Raw genomic sequence first — 16,959 nt, 5'->3', positions numbered from 1 at the left:
CAAAAAATGTTATTAAAATATTGGTACAAGAAGGGAAAAAGTAATTTTAAGCCAGTTTTATTAAAAAGAGCCAAAAATAGAGGCTGAAAACAATTTGCATAACTTTTCCAGGGATTTTTGGAATCAGAACAATCAGTCCAGAGTTATATTTCCTCCTCATCATCTAGGCATCCTAGGAAGCAAGATTGGAGAGATCCAGTTTAACACTTTTAAATACAAAATACTTCCAACATCTTGAGTGATGGGTAGAAAAACTTACCAATGGAGGAGAGAATGGATGTATGTACATCCTGAACTAGACCAGTGATTTCATATAGTTGAGCAGTGAGAAAAAATTTAGTGAATGTAACACAAAGTTACAAGGGACTGATATTCATCATCCGAGACCCTGGGAATTTATTTGGCCTATCTTTTTTGGCTGAGGGAACTCTTTTGACTAATGGGAGGGAAAAGAACCGAGCCCTTCTCCCAAAATGCAATGATGATAGTGGTGGAGTGGTTAAAGAATGTAGTCGCCACGTAGAAAAATACAAAATGGTGCTAGATAACTGAAGAGAGGGAAATAAACAACAGTTGGCAGGCAATTCTTAGCCTGGGGATTTTGAGTGTGAACATGTCTTCTGGAACCAGACTATTAGGGTCTGAATTCTAGCTGCTTTGCGACTTTTCCTTATATCTAAGATTGATGTGACCTAGAGAAAAAAAGGATGATGTTTAATGACTTTGTATAACTAGATACTTAATTATAAATTTGGTGATGTCAAAATAAGTGAACTCAGTTTATTAGGAACTAGAATGGTATGGGTATTCTTCTTTAAAGGTACACAGATACTAGCTATGCATTTAATAAATCTGGAAGTTTCTTAAGAGGAATAATGTGCACTTGCATTTGTATAGTGGTACACCACTATACATTTGGGTGTCCATTTGGGTGTCACCCAATAGGCTTGTCCATTTGGGTGTCACCCAATAGGCTTCACAGGGTGAATTTCCCATATTATAGAATCTGGCCTTACACTTGCTGGTCAGAAACCTTTTTTGTCAAGATGGAGTCCTCTTTCACGGACTAAAATAATCAAGTTTAAGAAAAATGATGTAGGGGCGCCTGAGTGGCTCAGTTAGTTAAGCATCCAACTCTGGATTTTTGACTCAGGTCATAATCTCACGGTTTGTGAGTTCGAGCCCCACATCAGGCCCCACACTGTTAGCTTGGAATTCTCTCTCTCTGCCCCTTCCCAGCTCATATTCTCTCTCTCTCTCTCTCTCTCTCTCTCTCTCTCTCTCTCTCTCTCTCAAATAAATAAAGTTAAAAAAATGATACATAAAAAATCAGAATGTAAAAATTTAATTTAAGCCATCCATGTGGACTGTAATACTAGTGGTAGTTTGTTTAGTACAATGTCTACATAAAATAGATCTTCATAAGATACTAGGTCGTTGTCCAAAGCTTGCTTCATGAGTATGTGTTCAAGAGAGTACTTACATGCTTTGAATGTTTAATTGCTTTTGACTGGATAGGTTGATGGATCCTTCTCCACAGCCGGTCAGTCTTGCCAAGAGGTCTAGACTGCTTTCTTGCTGTCGAGAAATATGAAAAGTCTGAGATTTTACCCTAAAGGTTCAACCTTCTGGTTGCTTCCAGAAGACATAAGGCTGCTAGATCAGAGACAAGGGACATTATTACTCACAGCACAATAAAGTAGCATGAGCTTCATGTTTGGGTTGGTCCCCTGGCCTTCCGAGTCCCATGGAGATGGTGCTGAGCTGCTCAGGTGGATGAAACACACTCAGTGGTTTTGCATTACAGCGTTGGAACCCTGAACTTAGGGAACCCAAAGTCGTTTATAAAGGATGTTAAGTCTTGCCTGACTTTGCCAGGGAAAGAGATGGTGTCATAGTCATAGTAGATACTAAATAAACCTAACTAAAAAGGGAAGGCACTTACCTTTCAAGGGCTTCGCTTTACGTACATCTTTGCAAAGATAGTCTGAAACAAAGGCAAAAGGTGCCTTTCCTCACTAGATCTACAGAAATGAGACCTATGGAGAATTGTTACCTAACACTAGCTTAAAAAACACGAGGTTTGGGGGCACCTGGGTGGCCTGGTCGGTTATGGTGTCATAGGTTTTTGTTTTTGTTTTTTACTGCCCTAAAAATTCTCTGCGTTCTGCCTATTCATATCTCTTCCACCCCTGCCAAAGCACAACTCTTGGCAGTCACTTAAATTTTTATTACCTTTATAGGTTCACTTTATCAGAAGTCATAAAGTATACAGCCTTTTCAGATTGTTTTCACTTTGGTTTCCTTCACGTAGTAGTAATGCATGTAAAGTTCTTCTTTGTCTTCTTTTTTTTTTGTTTTAAATACTGACTAATATTCTCTTGTTTGGGTATATACCACACTTTATGTTCATCTACAGAAGGACATTTTGGTTGCTCCCAAGGTTTAGCACTTATGAATAAAGCAGCTAACAACATTTGTGTGCAATTTTTTGCATGGATATAAGTTTTTGAATCCTTTGGGTAGGAAGGAGTGCAATTGCTGGATCATATGGGAAGAGTATGTTTAGTGTTATAAGAGATTGCCAAATTGTCTTCTAAAGTAGCTGCACCATTTTTAATTCCCACCAGCAGTCAATAAGGATTCCCTGTTGCTCTGCATCCTATCCTCCCCAGGATTTAGTGTTGTCAGTGTTCTCGATATTAGCCATTCTACTACTTGTGTAGTGGTATCTCCTTGTTTTAATTTGCATTTCCTTGATGACTTACGGTATGTAGCATCTTTTCATTTGCTGTTTTTCCATTTGTGTATCTTCCATGGTGAATATATTGAGATCTTTGGCTTCATTTTTTAAATTGGGTTGTTTCATTATTATTGGTTTTTGAGAATTTTTATTGTTGGTTTTATTTCAAAATTTTTTTTATGTTTATTCATTTTTGAAAGAGAGAGACAGAGCACAAACAGGGGTGGGGCGGAGAGAGGGGGACACAGAATCTGAAGCACGCTCCAGGCTCTGAGCTGTCAGCGTAGAGTCCGATGCAGGGCTTGAACTCCTGAACCATGAGATCATGACCTGACCCGAAGTCAGACGCTCAACCAACTGAGCCACCCAGGCACCCCTTTATTGTTGGTTTTTAAGACTTCTTTGTATATTTTGGATAACGTTCCTTTATCAGATATCTTTTATAAATATTCTCTCCCAGTGTATGACTTGCCTTCTCATTCTTTTGACACTGTATCTTGCACAGCAGAAGGTTTTAATTTTAATGAAGTCCAGCTTATCAGTTCTTTCTTTCATGGATTGTGCCTTTGGTGTTGTATTTTAAAGTCCTTGCCATTTACCAAAGTCATCTGTAATGTATCACTGATCTATTCTTTTGTCAATTCCACACTGTCTTAATTAATGTTGTAACCTTGAAGTCAGGTAATGTCAGTCCTCCAGCTTTTTTCTCCTTCAATATTGTGTTGGCTCTTCTGGGTCTTTTGCCTCTTTCTATAAACTTTGAATCAGTTGTTGTATCCACAAAATAACTTGCTGGTGTTTTAACTGGGACTGCATTGAATCTGTAGACTAATTTGAGAAGAACTGACATCTTGACAGTATTGAGTCTTCCAATCCATGAATGTGGATATCTCTACATTTATTATTGATTTTGTTCATCAGTGTTTTATAGTTTCCTCATAACAGATCTTATACATATTTTGTTAGATTTATACCTAAGTATTTCATTTTGGGGAGTGCTAATATGAATGGTACTGCATTTTTAATGTCAAACTCCACATGTGTTTATTGTTCATATATAGGAAAGTGATTGGCTTTTATGTATAAATTTTGTATCCTGCAACCTTGCTATAATTGCTTATTAGTTTAGTTCTGGGAGTTATTTTATCAATTCTTTCAGATTTTCTGCATACATGATTATACCTTCTGTGAACAAGGACAGTTTTATTTCTTCCTTCTCAATCTGTATACCTTTTAATTCTTTTTCTTTTCTTATTGCATTAGTTAGAAACTCTAGGTTTGGATTTAATCTTTTTCTAGTTTTCTAAGGTGGAAACATAGATTATTGATTTTAGATCTTTCTTTTCTAATATATGCATTTGATGCTGTAAATTTCCCTCTAAGCACAACCTTCACTCTATTCTACAATTTTCATTTCCATTTAGTTCAAAATACTTAATTTTTAAAAATTTCTTTGATCTGTGTTAATTTGGAAGTGTTGTTTTGTTAAATCTCCACATATTTGGAGATTTTTCACTTATCCTTCTATTATTGATATCTAATTTATTTCCTTTGCGGTCTGAGAGCAGACATTATATAATTTGTATTCTTTTAAATTTATTGAAGTCTGCTTTGTGGCCCAGAATGTGGTCTGTCTTGGTTAATGTTCATGTGAACTTGAGAAAATATTTTGCTGTTGTTAAATAGTCTGTAGATGTCACTTATATTCATATGATTGATGGTGTGGAGTTCAACCAGGTCCTTACTGATTTTCTGCCTATTGGATCTGTCCATTTCTGACAGAGGGGTGTTAAAGTCTCCAGCTGTGATAATAAGTATGTCTCTTTCTCCTTGCAGTTCTGTCAGTTTTTGCCTTGTGTAATATAATGCTCTGTTCTTAAGCACGTACACATTAAGGATTGCTAGGTCTTCTTAGAAAATTAATCTTCTATCATTATGTAATGCCCTTCTTTATCACCACCAACTTTTCTTGCTTTGAGGTCAGCTGTGTCTGAAATTAATTAAATAAGCTTTCTTTTGATTAGTGTTAGCATAGTATATTTTTCTCCACCTCTTTACCTTTACTCTGTAAGTATGTTTCTTATAGACAACACATAGTTGGGTCTTTTTTATTTTCTCTGACAGTCTCTGTTGTTTAATTGGTGCGTTTAGGGCATTAACGTTCAAAGTGATTATTGATACAGCGGAATTAATATCTACCATATTTTTTATAGTTTTCTATTTGTTGCCCTTTTTCTCTGTTTCTGTTTTTGTCTTTCATTTATTTTCTGTCTTTGTGGTTTAATTCAACATTTTATATGGTTTCGTTTTCTCTCCTTTTTGACATATAAGTGACATTTGTTTGTCTGTTTTATCTTTTCTTTTGTAGTTATCCTGAGATTTGCATTATACCTTTACAACTAATCTGTGTCCATTTTCAAAGAGCACTAAATTACTTTACAGATCTTGCAATTACCTTATAATAACAAAATAATCCCAATTCCTCCTTCCCATCTCTTGTATCATTGCCATTCATTTCCCTTTATATATGTAAGTATATATATACACACACACACACACACACACACACACACACACACACAATCATACATGATTGAATACATTGTTAGCATTTTTATTTTTTTTAAATTAAAAAAAAATTTTTTTAACGTTTATTTATTTTTGAGACAGAGAGAGACAGAGCATGAACGAGGGAGGGTCAGAGAGAGGGAGACACAGAATCTGAAACAGGCTCCAGGCTCTGAGCTGTCAGCACAGAGCCCGACGTGGGGCTCAAACTCATGGACCGCGAGATCGTGACCTGAGCTGAAGTCGGCCGCTTAACCGACTGAGCCACCCAGGTGCCCCCATTGTTACCATTTTTAAACAACTGTTCTCTGTTAGCTCAATTAAGAATAAGAAAAATTAAAACTTTATTTTATTTTCACTTATTCCTTCTTCAGTATTCCTTTATTCTTACATAGATCTGAGTTTCTGATCTGTATTATTTTCCTTCTCTCTAAAGAACCTCATAACATTCCTTGTAAGGCAAGTCTACTGGCAACACATTTCTTCAGTTTTTGTTTGCCTGAGAAAGTCTTTATCTCTTTTGAAGGATTTTGGTTTTTTGTAGGGTACAGCATTCTAGGTTGGCAAATTGTTTCTTTCACCACTTTAAATCTTTGACTCCACTGCCTTCTTGCTTGCATGATTTCCGAGAAGAGGGCAGATGTGATTCTTTGTCCCTCTGTAAGTCAGGAATTTTTCCTTTGGTCATTTTTCAGGACTTTGTCTTATCTTTGAGTTTTTATAGTTTGAAAATGGTATGGTAGGTGTAGTGGGGGAGAGGGCGTGGTATTTATCCTGCTTGGTATTCTCAGAGTTTCCTGGGTCTGTGGTTTGGTGTCTAACATCAATATGGGTAAATTCTCAGTCATTACTATTTCATATAGCTCAGAGATTCTTTCTTCAGTCCTGTCCAGTCTAATAAGTCCCACAAAGGCATTCTTCATTTCTCTTAGTGTTTGTGATCTCTAGCATTTCTTTTTGGTTCCTTATTAGGATTTCTATCTCTTTGCTTGTATTGCTCATTTGTTCTTGCGTGCTATCCATTAGAGCTTTTAGCATATTATTCATAGTTGTTTTAAATTCCTAGTCTTCTCATTCCAAATCCCTGCTGTGTCTCGTTCTGGTGCTTGTTCTATCTCTTCAGATTGTTTTTGTCTTTCAGTATGTTTGGTAATTTTGTTCTTTATAGCTAATAGCTGGATATGATGTACTGGGTAAAAGGAACTGCTGTAAATAGGTCTTTAGTATGTGGTGGTGAGGTATGGGGGGACGGGGAGCATTCTGTAGTCCTATGAATAGGTCTCAGTCTTTTAGAATGAGCCTATGCCTCTGGTCTGTGAACTCCACCAGTATTTCTCAGTTTTTTGTAACTTCTTAGTTGGGTTAGATGGTTAGAGTTGACTAGAGTTGGCTATTTCCCCTCTCCTAGGTCAGATATGCTCTGATAATATCCCAGCAGGTAAGGCTCTGGTTAACTAGTTTCTCCTGAGGGCAGACCTTGGGAGAGTTTTCTGGCATAGTTCAGAAGTGGTTCCTTTCCCCCTCCACCTGCTGGAAGCATGCAGGGATTTTTCTGATATTTATCGGCTGAGCTCCGGGAGGTAAACTCCCAAAAGTGTGTGGCTTCACTATGAGCAGGTCCACCTCAGCACTCGTTTCTGCAGCAATTCTGCTCATGAGTTTGTTCTGGTGAGCTGTGACTCCCATTATTTTCCCATCTCTCCAGTATTGGGGGCGGTGGTTCGCACCGTGTCCTCCTCTGTCTTACAGATCTGAGACAAATTGGTGCTATTTTTTGTATTCAGTTGTTTACTTGTTAGAACAGAGTGGCGTTTACTAAGTTCCTCACATGTAGAACCAGAAACCAGAAGTTCGTGTTACTTTTGAAATTAAAATTTAAATGTATAAGGAAAGACCTAAGTTCAAATAATCAATAGGATGATTCAAATAATGATCTTTATTACAACCATTTTGAAAAGCTTCACTGCTAATAGGTTATGAAACTTTGGAATACACACTGTATGGTTTTATTAAAAATAAGAAATACATTCTCTGGTCACTTAAGTAGAAATTGTTTATATTTTAGATAACATTCAGTCATCCGGGCCTAGACATTCAGGGCAGAAGTATAGAATATGTACAACGGCAAATATCCAAGGAATGTGGAAGCCTAAAGTCCCAAAATAGGGTAAGTAATCTTAGCTTATCTCCTATTGTGGGATACAACTAATTAACACATAAGTGAAATTTTTTAGTCCTTTTAATTCTCCATGTAGCTGAATTATACTAGAAAATCTTTTGTGTGTTAATTTGCTACATGCATGTTTATAGAACACTATTACTTAAATTCCATCCAAATTTCTGGTTTGACTCTAGGAATTGCCACTGCGTATTTATCACTGGATAAAGCCAAGAGAAATTGTGTATTGTTAATTTAATGGACTGTATCCATCATTCCACCATTAGCCCAGACCTGGAGGGTTTTTTAGCCCCGATTCCAAATATCTTGAGAATGGAAGTTTGTCTCAACCTGAGTCAGGTGCTTACCTGTAGACCGTCACTGTGTCCAGGGACTGGGCATAGGCATAGGAGAAACAGATGTGACTACTAGAAGCCCACTTGTATAGATAAAGGAAAAGGTCATTTTGATTTAGACACCATTTGATTTATCCCCAGAAAGATTTAACCTGCTCCCTGGCCTCAGGAAGATAATCTACCCAGAAAGGAGGGTGGAGAAAGGAGGAGGAGAGAGTGAGAATAAGTAGGTGTGGGTGTCCTGTGTTTCAAGTGACTCGTATAACCAAGCTATATACATGTATGTTTTTGTATTCGTTTGCTAGGGCTATCATAACAAAATAGCAGACTGAGTGGCTTGAAAAACAAATACTGATTTTCTCGTAGTTCTGGAAACCAGAAGTCCAAAATGAAGATGTTGGCACATTTGGTTTCTTCCCAGCCTTCTCTTTCTGTACCTTTTGGCTGTGTCCTCACATGGTCTTTTGTACACCCACACATCTCTGGTGCCTCCTCTCCCTGTATGTCCACATTTCCTTTCTTAGAAGGATACCAGTCAGATTGGATTAAGACCCACCTTAATTAAGGATCTATTTTAATGTAATCACCTTTTAAAGGCCCTGTATCCAAATGTAGTCACATTGTGAAGTACTGGGGGTTGAGGTCTCAGCATATGAATTTTGAGAGTGCACAAGTCAGCCCATAACATTGCACACTCTGGTTCCTCACATTCATCCCATTACAACAGCCCAGAAGTCTGAACCCCTTGTAGCGTCAATTCTAAATCCTAGATCTTGTCTAAGTCAAGTGTGGGTGAGACTCAAGGTATGATTCGTCCTAAGGCAGAATTCCTCTCTACCTGTAAAACAAGACACCTGTAAAACAAGACCCAAATACCTGCTTCCAAAATACCATGATGGAAAAGGCATACAGTAGACACTTCTTTTGATAAGTGGTAAATTTTAGAAAGAAGAAAGCAGTCATGAGTCCTAAGCAAGTCTAAAACCTGGCAGGGCAAATTCTGTGAGATTTTAAGGTCTGAAAATAATCCTCTTAGGCTTTGGCTCAATGCTTTGACCTATGCGCCTACCACAGTGGTGGCCCCATTTCCTTGGCAGTGTGTGATAAACTCATACCAAAGGCTCTAGGTTTCCTGGCCCACTGCAACTGAGGAATTGACTTTGCCATATGGAATTGAGGAGAGAGACTTACCTTTGGGGTCGTTCTTCCCTTTTTTTAAAGGATAACACATGTTTTCAGTTAGATAGCTGTATTTCCAGTCCTGTAAATCCTTGATGTCCAGTAGCCTTTCTTCATTTCATCCTACCTCTCTTCCCTTTAGTCCAACATGGCAGCATTTCAGTTGAGACGGTTGGTTGGATTTGGCAGTCACACCCATAATCTCTTTATTATGTGATGGATCAGCATACCTTTGCCTGCTTTCTAAATTTTTGCACTATCCATAGGCTGAGAATTTTCTGACTCTTCAAGATCTGCCTCCTTTTTGCTTCAAAATTTCTATTTCAATTTATCCCTTTCCTCTTACATTTTGCTGTTAGCAGCAAGGAGTAACTAGTCACCTTCAGCACTTTGCTTAGGAATCCCTGCTAAATATCCAAGTCTATCACTCACAAGTTCTATATTCCACAAAACACTAACATACAATCCATCCACATTCTTCACCCAATTTGTAACATGGATCGCCTTTCCCCAGTGTCCAATAATGTGTTCTTCATTTCCGTCTGAGCCTTCACCAGAAGCATGTTTGACAGCCATATTTCAACCAACAGTCTGTTCAAGGCTTTTTGTAACATACACCTCAAAACTTGTAGCCTTTACCCATTACCCAGTTCCAAAGGCATTTCCACAGTTTTAGGTATTTGTTAACAACAACCCTCCAATTCTTGGTACTAAAATTTATATGAGTCAGGGTTCTCCAGAGAAACGGAACCAACTAGTTGTGTTATGTATACACAGAGAGATTTATTTTAGGGAATTGGCTCATGCAATAGTGGAGGTACATATGCAGAATATGCAGGTAGGCTATCAGGCTTGAGACCCAGGGAAGAGTTGCAGTCCCCATCTAAAGGCAGAATTCTGCTAGCGGAATTCCATATTGCTTGGGCGGGGCGAGGCAGGGGGCGGTGGTCAGCATTTATACTATTAAGGCCTTCAGCTAATTGGTGAGGTCTGCCTACGCCCTGGAAGATAATCTGTTTCCCTCATAGTCCACCAATTTAAAGATTAATCTCATCCAAGAAACATAAACATCCAAAATAATGTTTGATCAAATATTTGGGCACGCAGCCTAGCCAAATTGACATATAAAATTAACCTTCACAGTTATTACTGCAGTTTTCATCTCTTTCCTTTTTAGGTCCCTTTGAAATCAATCCGACATGTCAGCTTTCAAGATGAGGATGAGATTGTCAGGATAAACCCTCGAGATATCTTAATACGTCGTTATGCAGACTACAGACATCCTGACATGTGGAAAAATGACTTAGAGAGAGATGATACTGATTCCAGTATTCAATTTTCTAAACCAGACAGTAAAAAATCAGACTATCTGTACTCTTGTGGGGATGAGACTAAGTTAAGTTCACTCAAAGACTCTGTGGTATTTAAGGCACAGCCTTCCTCATTAAAATTTAAGAAGTCAAAACGAAGAAAAGAAGATGGTGAACGTTCCCGCTGCGTATACTGCCAGGAAAGGTTTAATCATGAAGAAAATGGCAGGGGAAAATGTCAGGATGCTCCAGACCCTATTAAAAGATGCATATATCAAGTTAGTTGCATGCTCTGTGCAGAGAGCATGTTATATCATTGTATGTCAGACTCAGAGGGAGATTTTTCTGATCCCTGTTCATGTGACACTAGTGATGACAAGTTCTGCTTACGATGGTTAGCCCTAGTAGCTTTGTCTTTCATTGTACCATGTATGTGCTGCTATGTCCCTTTGAGAATGTGCCATCGTTGTGGTGAGGCGTGTGGGTGCTGTGGTGGGAAACATAAAGCTGCTGGATGAAAGGATCCAGTGCCAAGATGAGCTTAAAATCTTTGTTTCCAGGAATTAGCTAACTTGGATTTGTGGAAACTTTTGGCAAGCAATATGAAATCTTGCCTGGTAATCATTGGGGCCACACGTGGAGGAAGCAGAACTTGTCAGTTCTTGGCATTTCACAAATGCTAGCCATGCCTAACTTTTTCCCTTGAGTGCATGGCATGTTTTGTTACAGGTTGTAAAGAGTATCTGCAAAAGGAAACTATTTCTGGTTATTGGGTATAAAAAGTGAGCATAAAATATCCAACTAAAAGGGATTAATTTTTGGCATTTTTGTATATTTATGCATTAGGTGATGGGACTTTTAAAGGTTTGAATTCATTAAGACATGAACTAAAAGTGCACTAGGGGGCAGTTGATTTCAATCTAAGAAAAGTTAACACTTGGGAATTGTAAGAAGTAAAACAAGTACAACTAAATCATTTATTAGTTGTTTTTTGAAAGCAGTTTTATGTATAAATAACAAATGTTTATATTTAACTAAATATAAGGTACGAATTATCACATATTAAACTTTTCTTCCCCTTCCTAGTTCTGAAGTAGATGTACATATATCTACTGTCACATTCCATTATATTTTGAATATTTTACTCATCTAGTTAATAACGTTTTTATTCCATGTGAATGATTTGATATTTTCATCCTCATTTCCCTTGACTACAGTTTATATTGAGTTATATCTGTACATTCTGGTAATCTAAAACCTTTAAAAATATTCTAATAGGCTTGAGTGACCAATTTTTTTTTAAAGCACAGATGTAATTGTCTAATGTTCTGATGGGAACGTAACACTTATTTTTATATAAAAAGAGACTGAGTAAACATTATAGAAAAAAGTGAGTTTTGGGATTGTTTTGTTTTGTTGTGGTATTCAACCAGCAAGTTGTTTTCTTTCAGAGTTTTCCTCCTTCAAAAAATCATATTGCATTTACAAATGTCTTACAAGGCAAAAAGTGTAACTGGATAGTTAATATAAAAGTTTCCTCCTGAGATCTCCACTTAACTCTGCTAAACTAGAATATGTTCAGCTGTGTTACTAATTTTTTAACTTAATTCTCATTGCTTATTATTTGCATAAGAGTAACTTTTCCCAGTTGCATTTTATTTTATTTAAACTGGCCTAAAAGCAAAATTATTATATGTTAAAGTATATACTGAACTATCCCAGGAAAGTATTTAATCCAACATTGTGAATGAAATATCTTGTACATATAATTTTATTTCTTTTGCAGAGCATTGTATTACTGGATGTTTTATTTACAAAGTAGTTGGATAAATGTTCCAACAAATTGTTTAAAGTGGTTGGGGTTAATTTGTCTGGGTTTTTTGGGTTTTGTTTTTGGTGGGGTTTTTTTGTTTGGTTTGGTTTCATTTCGTTTTTTTGTTTGTTTTTTTGGGTTTTTTTGGTCTTTTTAAGTGTTACATTAAAACTCTAACAAAGTAAAGGGTTCTTTAAGAACATTCCCTTAGAGGGATAGAGTTGAGAAGTGTGCCTTTTTTTTTAATGGCTTGAAGTTTCAGAAGTGACAGAAATTAAAATCACACTACCATTTGAAGCTCATTTCTATGCAGGTTTTAAAATGTCATTTATGTATCATTCTTTTTACATATCACACTTAGGCTTGTGTTCACTTTCTTCTTTTGCCCCAGATCAAACTGAACAATGTATATAACACTATCTGTCTGTAAAATACTTTTTTTTAAGAAAGCATTTATATTTATATGACAGCTTGAACTGACAACATTGTGTATATAGATCATCTTGAAGTATTATTTCACATTGAAAAGAAGAAAAATATATTGATAACTATAGATGTTATGAAGAAGAGGTTATTTCTAGTTTTGTACTAAAAATCAATTGGATGAACTAAATCCAAAATATGACACTGTAGCAGCCGTTTTAAGACTTATTTTTACTGTTTATATATTTGAACACTGCTACACCAGATGATCTTCATCCCTGAAGTTTTCAGCTAAACTTGGTTTCCTAGAATAGACTGTTAACTTTCAAAATTACTTTTTATTGGTGAAATGGAAATACTCGTTTTCCTTGTGAATGAATTTTCATATTTGTAAGTGCTGAATTTATAATTCAGGTTTGAGCAAGGTGTGAATAACTGAAGAAAATAACTTGCTGGCTATATAGGAAAATGCTGTGGAAATGAACTGTGTATATACTTCTGGGAAGAACAATTTTAATCATTTCTTCTGTTAAGCACTAATCAGTATAGTGCAACTCCTGGTTCTGTACTGTATTTTATATGCAACATATATGCTTTAATATTTTAATGTCTGTGCATTAATATTTTCAACTTGTTTAACCACTTTGCTGCTAAGATTTCGCCATCCCATTCCCATTTTTTCCTTTACCATTTTAAACAAGTTTCTTCATTAAAAACTACGGTGATGAAATGGTTTTTATTTCCCCTTGGATTTTCATAGTTAACACACTCAGATTCCAAACTGGTCTAGAAAACTAACGAAATATAGTGCTATCTGAATCCCTATGTGGGAATATTCTCTTGAGTAAATTCTCATTATGTGGGGGGGGGGGGGGGGGTAAAAAGGATAGTCCGAGTTTCTCATTCTTGACGTGTATCGGTAAGTTCAGGAACATCTTCTCCTTCTGCCTACAGACCTGGTACTGCCAAATGGCTTTTCCTCGGAAACCTTTCTCTTTGAATCTGGTAGTAGAAGCAAATGGCTTCATAGAACAACTCAAGTAACAGTAAATACTGAAAATGAAATCATCTGGATGGCATAATAAGAAAGACTTTGGTCTGATGGCTTGTTGTGTTCAGAGTTGATAACTCTTAAATGATTTTTCTCCTGCCTTGACAGGAGAATCCTTTGATTTTTGAAGAAATAGGAGATACGGGACTTCAGCACCACCTACTGGATGATTTATAGACCAGAGACCTGAGGTGGCAATCAGGATCTGACAGGGTTCATCACTACTACCAATAAAAAAGGGCTATTTAAGCAGTGGCCACCTCCAAAGGGAGAAAACAAGAGTAAGAAATAGCTCAAAGGAACTGTAAATCGAATCTTTCCTCTAATGTGTCTGGTTGGTCACTGAAAGATTTTAAGCACTTTTTTCTTACATAACCTGTCTTAAAATATTTATTGATATTGAGAACTGGCAATCAAACATAATGGATGTGCCGAAGCATTTGCAAAACCGATTCTTTTAACTTGCAAAAGCCATTACCAAAATGGTATTCTAATTTTCCTCCCATTACCAGTCAGGGAGAGTTTTTTTAAAGAAAATAATGAACGTCACCTGTATTTCATCATGATAACTTCAGAGAGTGTGTGTATGTCTCTGGGATGATGTTGGGACAGGGGTTAAAGTTTAGGGGGGAAAACTTGAAACTACCTATTTTCATTGGTTATTCAGCAGTGCCTAAAATGAACTTTTGAAGTAATATAAATGCACTTTCAACTCATGTGTATAGTGCCATCTGATATGTTGGGTAAGTCTTTCTTTTTCTTTTTTCTCCCCAACCCCTTGATTGAATGCCACAGAGATGTTTTCTAATATCCATGTAGGTCTTCAAAGTACAGGAAACACATACTTTTCCTCCAGATGGGCAATTCAAAGGCTGTTTCTTTTTTTTTTGAAATTTACTTAGACTTTGTGATTACACTTTGGAATATATGTGTAAGTTTGGGTTTTTAATTTTAGCCCAAAGATATATTAGGCAAGTGTAACATTTTTCTACATGTAACTTTGAAAATTTATTTACCTAGAAAACAGATCCTTCACTAAATATTCTCATTCTTAATTTGACCTCCAGGTTCACATTTCTAAGGATAAAGGAAAGCACTAGAAACTTGCATTGTTGCACTTAAAAAAAAATTGGTTTTTAAACCATGGTAATAATAGTACCATCAGGTGTTTTGCAGTGAGTCAAAACATTAAGAAACCACAACCTGAGGTGATTTATATAAACCAAAAAAAAAAAAAAAAAAACAACCCACAAAAAACAAAAAAGGGCTTTAAGGTATTAAGGTACTGTTTGCCTAGCAGCCAGGTGGTTATAAAACTTTCATATGCTTTGATACACTGATGTTAGCCATTGTTCCTGAAAGCTCCTTAAATTGCATAAGTTGCTAGTTTTGAAACTTCTCAAGAATAATCTAGTTGAAAAACCTTTGTATTAAAGATACACATAGATTTTTGTGAACGTTGCCGGTATGTAGTGTCATTGCTTTCTATTCTTGACCTCAAAAGTGCCTCACTTGTATATTACTTCCATTAAAAGCTTGACTGCATTCTTTCTAATAAGCAATGAAAACTTGTTTAACTCCTGTCATAATGTATCTCCTTAGATATAGTTGCTTAGCTTGATAGTTTGGATATATAATGTAAATATGCATATATAAGTTTGTAACTGTTTTTGTTACATCATACCCATGTAATTGGACATATCAGATGATATCATAAGAATTTGTTTTAATTACCTGATTAAACCTATCATGAAATACAAAAGGACTTTTTATTACTCTTCCAGAGGATATCAAAGTATCACATAAGAGATCATAATTACTCAAAGAGAAAGCAATAGAAATGAGCTTTTTTAAAAAAATCATTTTTAAGGTATATTTTTAACTGAAAACTCATGTATATAGTTCATCTTATTGACATTTATTCATCCTTGATTGTATCCAGATTTGTTATGGTCTGTTACCTATAAATAGGTAAACACAGTAAATATAAATATATTTATTGGTTTGGGAACATGTTACCATTAAATCTGGATGAAATGATAATCTCAGAATGACATATGGGAAATTTTTAACCCAAAACTACTACTGCTTTATTGTGTGCCCTACTCGGTTTCAGAGTTTCATTTGTAATATAAACAAAATACTGATCTAGATTAAAAATTAGGACAGTACTCTACTCAAAAATCATAGCTTATTTCAACACCAGAATAACTTTTGGATTACTGTGTTACAGTTGTATTTGCTTGAAGAATCAACAATTAACTGTTTACCATGAATTATGAAGTATAGTCTCCTGTGCTTATTTGCAGGTTTTCAGAAATGTGCTTTACATTCTTCACAATCAAGTTAATATTCACAAGTAAGTAGAATAGTTTCTACATAAGAGAAATTGAAACTAGGGTTTCTGCTTGGCCGTCAGTATAGTGCCATGCACACAGTGGTTCTTAAAGGGGAAAAAAATGGTATTAATAGTAAAACTGAGTCTACTCTTAACTGCTTTAAGATTGGCAGTTTTAGAGAGATCTCTTGAAGTACTGGCTCAAAAATATATTCAAAATAAAAGTCTAACAAAATCTGAATTGAAATGGTGTTTCTTTTTTTGTTTAACAGGTTTTTTTATGTTGTGAGTGTGTGTGTGTGTGTGTGTGTGTGTGTGTGTGTGTACACACACATGTATGTTTGTTTATTTATTTTAAGTGTCCTTTATTTTGAGAGAGGGAGTGAGAGAATCCCAAGCAGGCTTTGCCCAAGGCAGGGCTCGATCTCACAAACCATGAGATCATGACCTGGGTTGATTTCGGCTCAGATGTTTAACCAACTGAACCATCCAGGTACCCCTGTTATGTAATATGTTTTAAATGATCACTTTCAGTTCTCAATTCCATAATGAAGTGTTATCCTCCTTTTTTTTCCACTAAAAAAGCGACTTAGGCTGTAAGAGGTTAAAAAATATTCCCAAGATCAGAGGCACGAGGTTTTGAACCAAAATGTGTTACTCCAAAATCCATGCTTTCAGTCACAATGCAATTTTGCATTTTGTTACAAGTGTTACCGATGTACTGAACAGAGTAGTTGTATTATTCTGTTAAAATGAAATTTTATTTAAGCTGGAGTGATTTTATAAGGGAATAACTTTTTTTTTTAAGTAGGCTCCATGCCCAACATGGGTCTTGTACTCACAACCCCGAAATTGAGAGCTGCGTGTTCTATTGACTGAGCCAGTCAGGCACCCTACAGGTAACTTCTTAATTCCCACTCCCTTTTGTTTCAATTCTAGGTCCCCTATTCATCTCTCTCACTAGATTGTGGTGCACTATCCACAGTATGGCATGTGGGGATCTTTAAAATGGGGAGAATA

General features: G+C 36.2%; 1 protein-coding gene across 1 annotated transcript in view; it reads left to right on the top strand.

Annotated features, from left to right (window-relative positions):
- The window catches only part of SPRED1 (sprouty related EVH1 domain containing 1), a 139,730-nt gene extending 123,550 nt beyond the window's left edge, over window positions 1-16,180 (top strand). The window contains exons 6-7 of the mRNA XM_011283078.4: window positions 7,377-7,478; window positions 10,182-16,180. Of these exons, the coding sequence (XP_011281380.1) occupies window positions 7,377-7,478; window positions 10,182-10,832 (753 nt within the window). The 3' untranslated portion in view covers window positions 10,833-16,180. The remainder of the gene's footprint in view (window positions 1-7,376; window positions 7,479-10,181) is intronic.
- Window positions 16,181-16,959: the final 779 nt, after the last annotated feature.

Source organism: Felis catus, chromosome B3, assembly GCF_018350175.1.
Source record: "Felis catus isolate Fca126 chromosome B3, F.catus_Fca126_mat1.0, whole genome shotgun sequence".
NCBI lineage: Eukaryota > Metazoa > Chordata > Mammalia > Carnivora > Felidae > Felis > Felis catus.
Note: the sequence above shows the minus strand (reverse complement) of the source record. Positions and strands in the feature narration are given on the sequence as shown.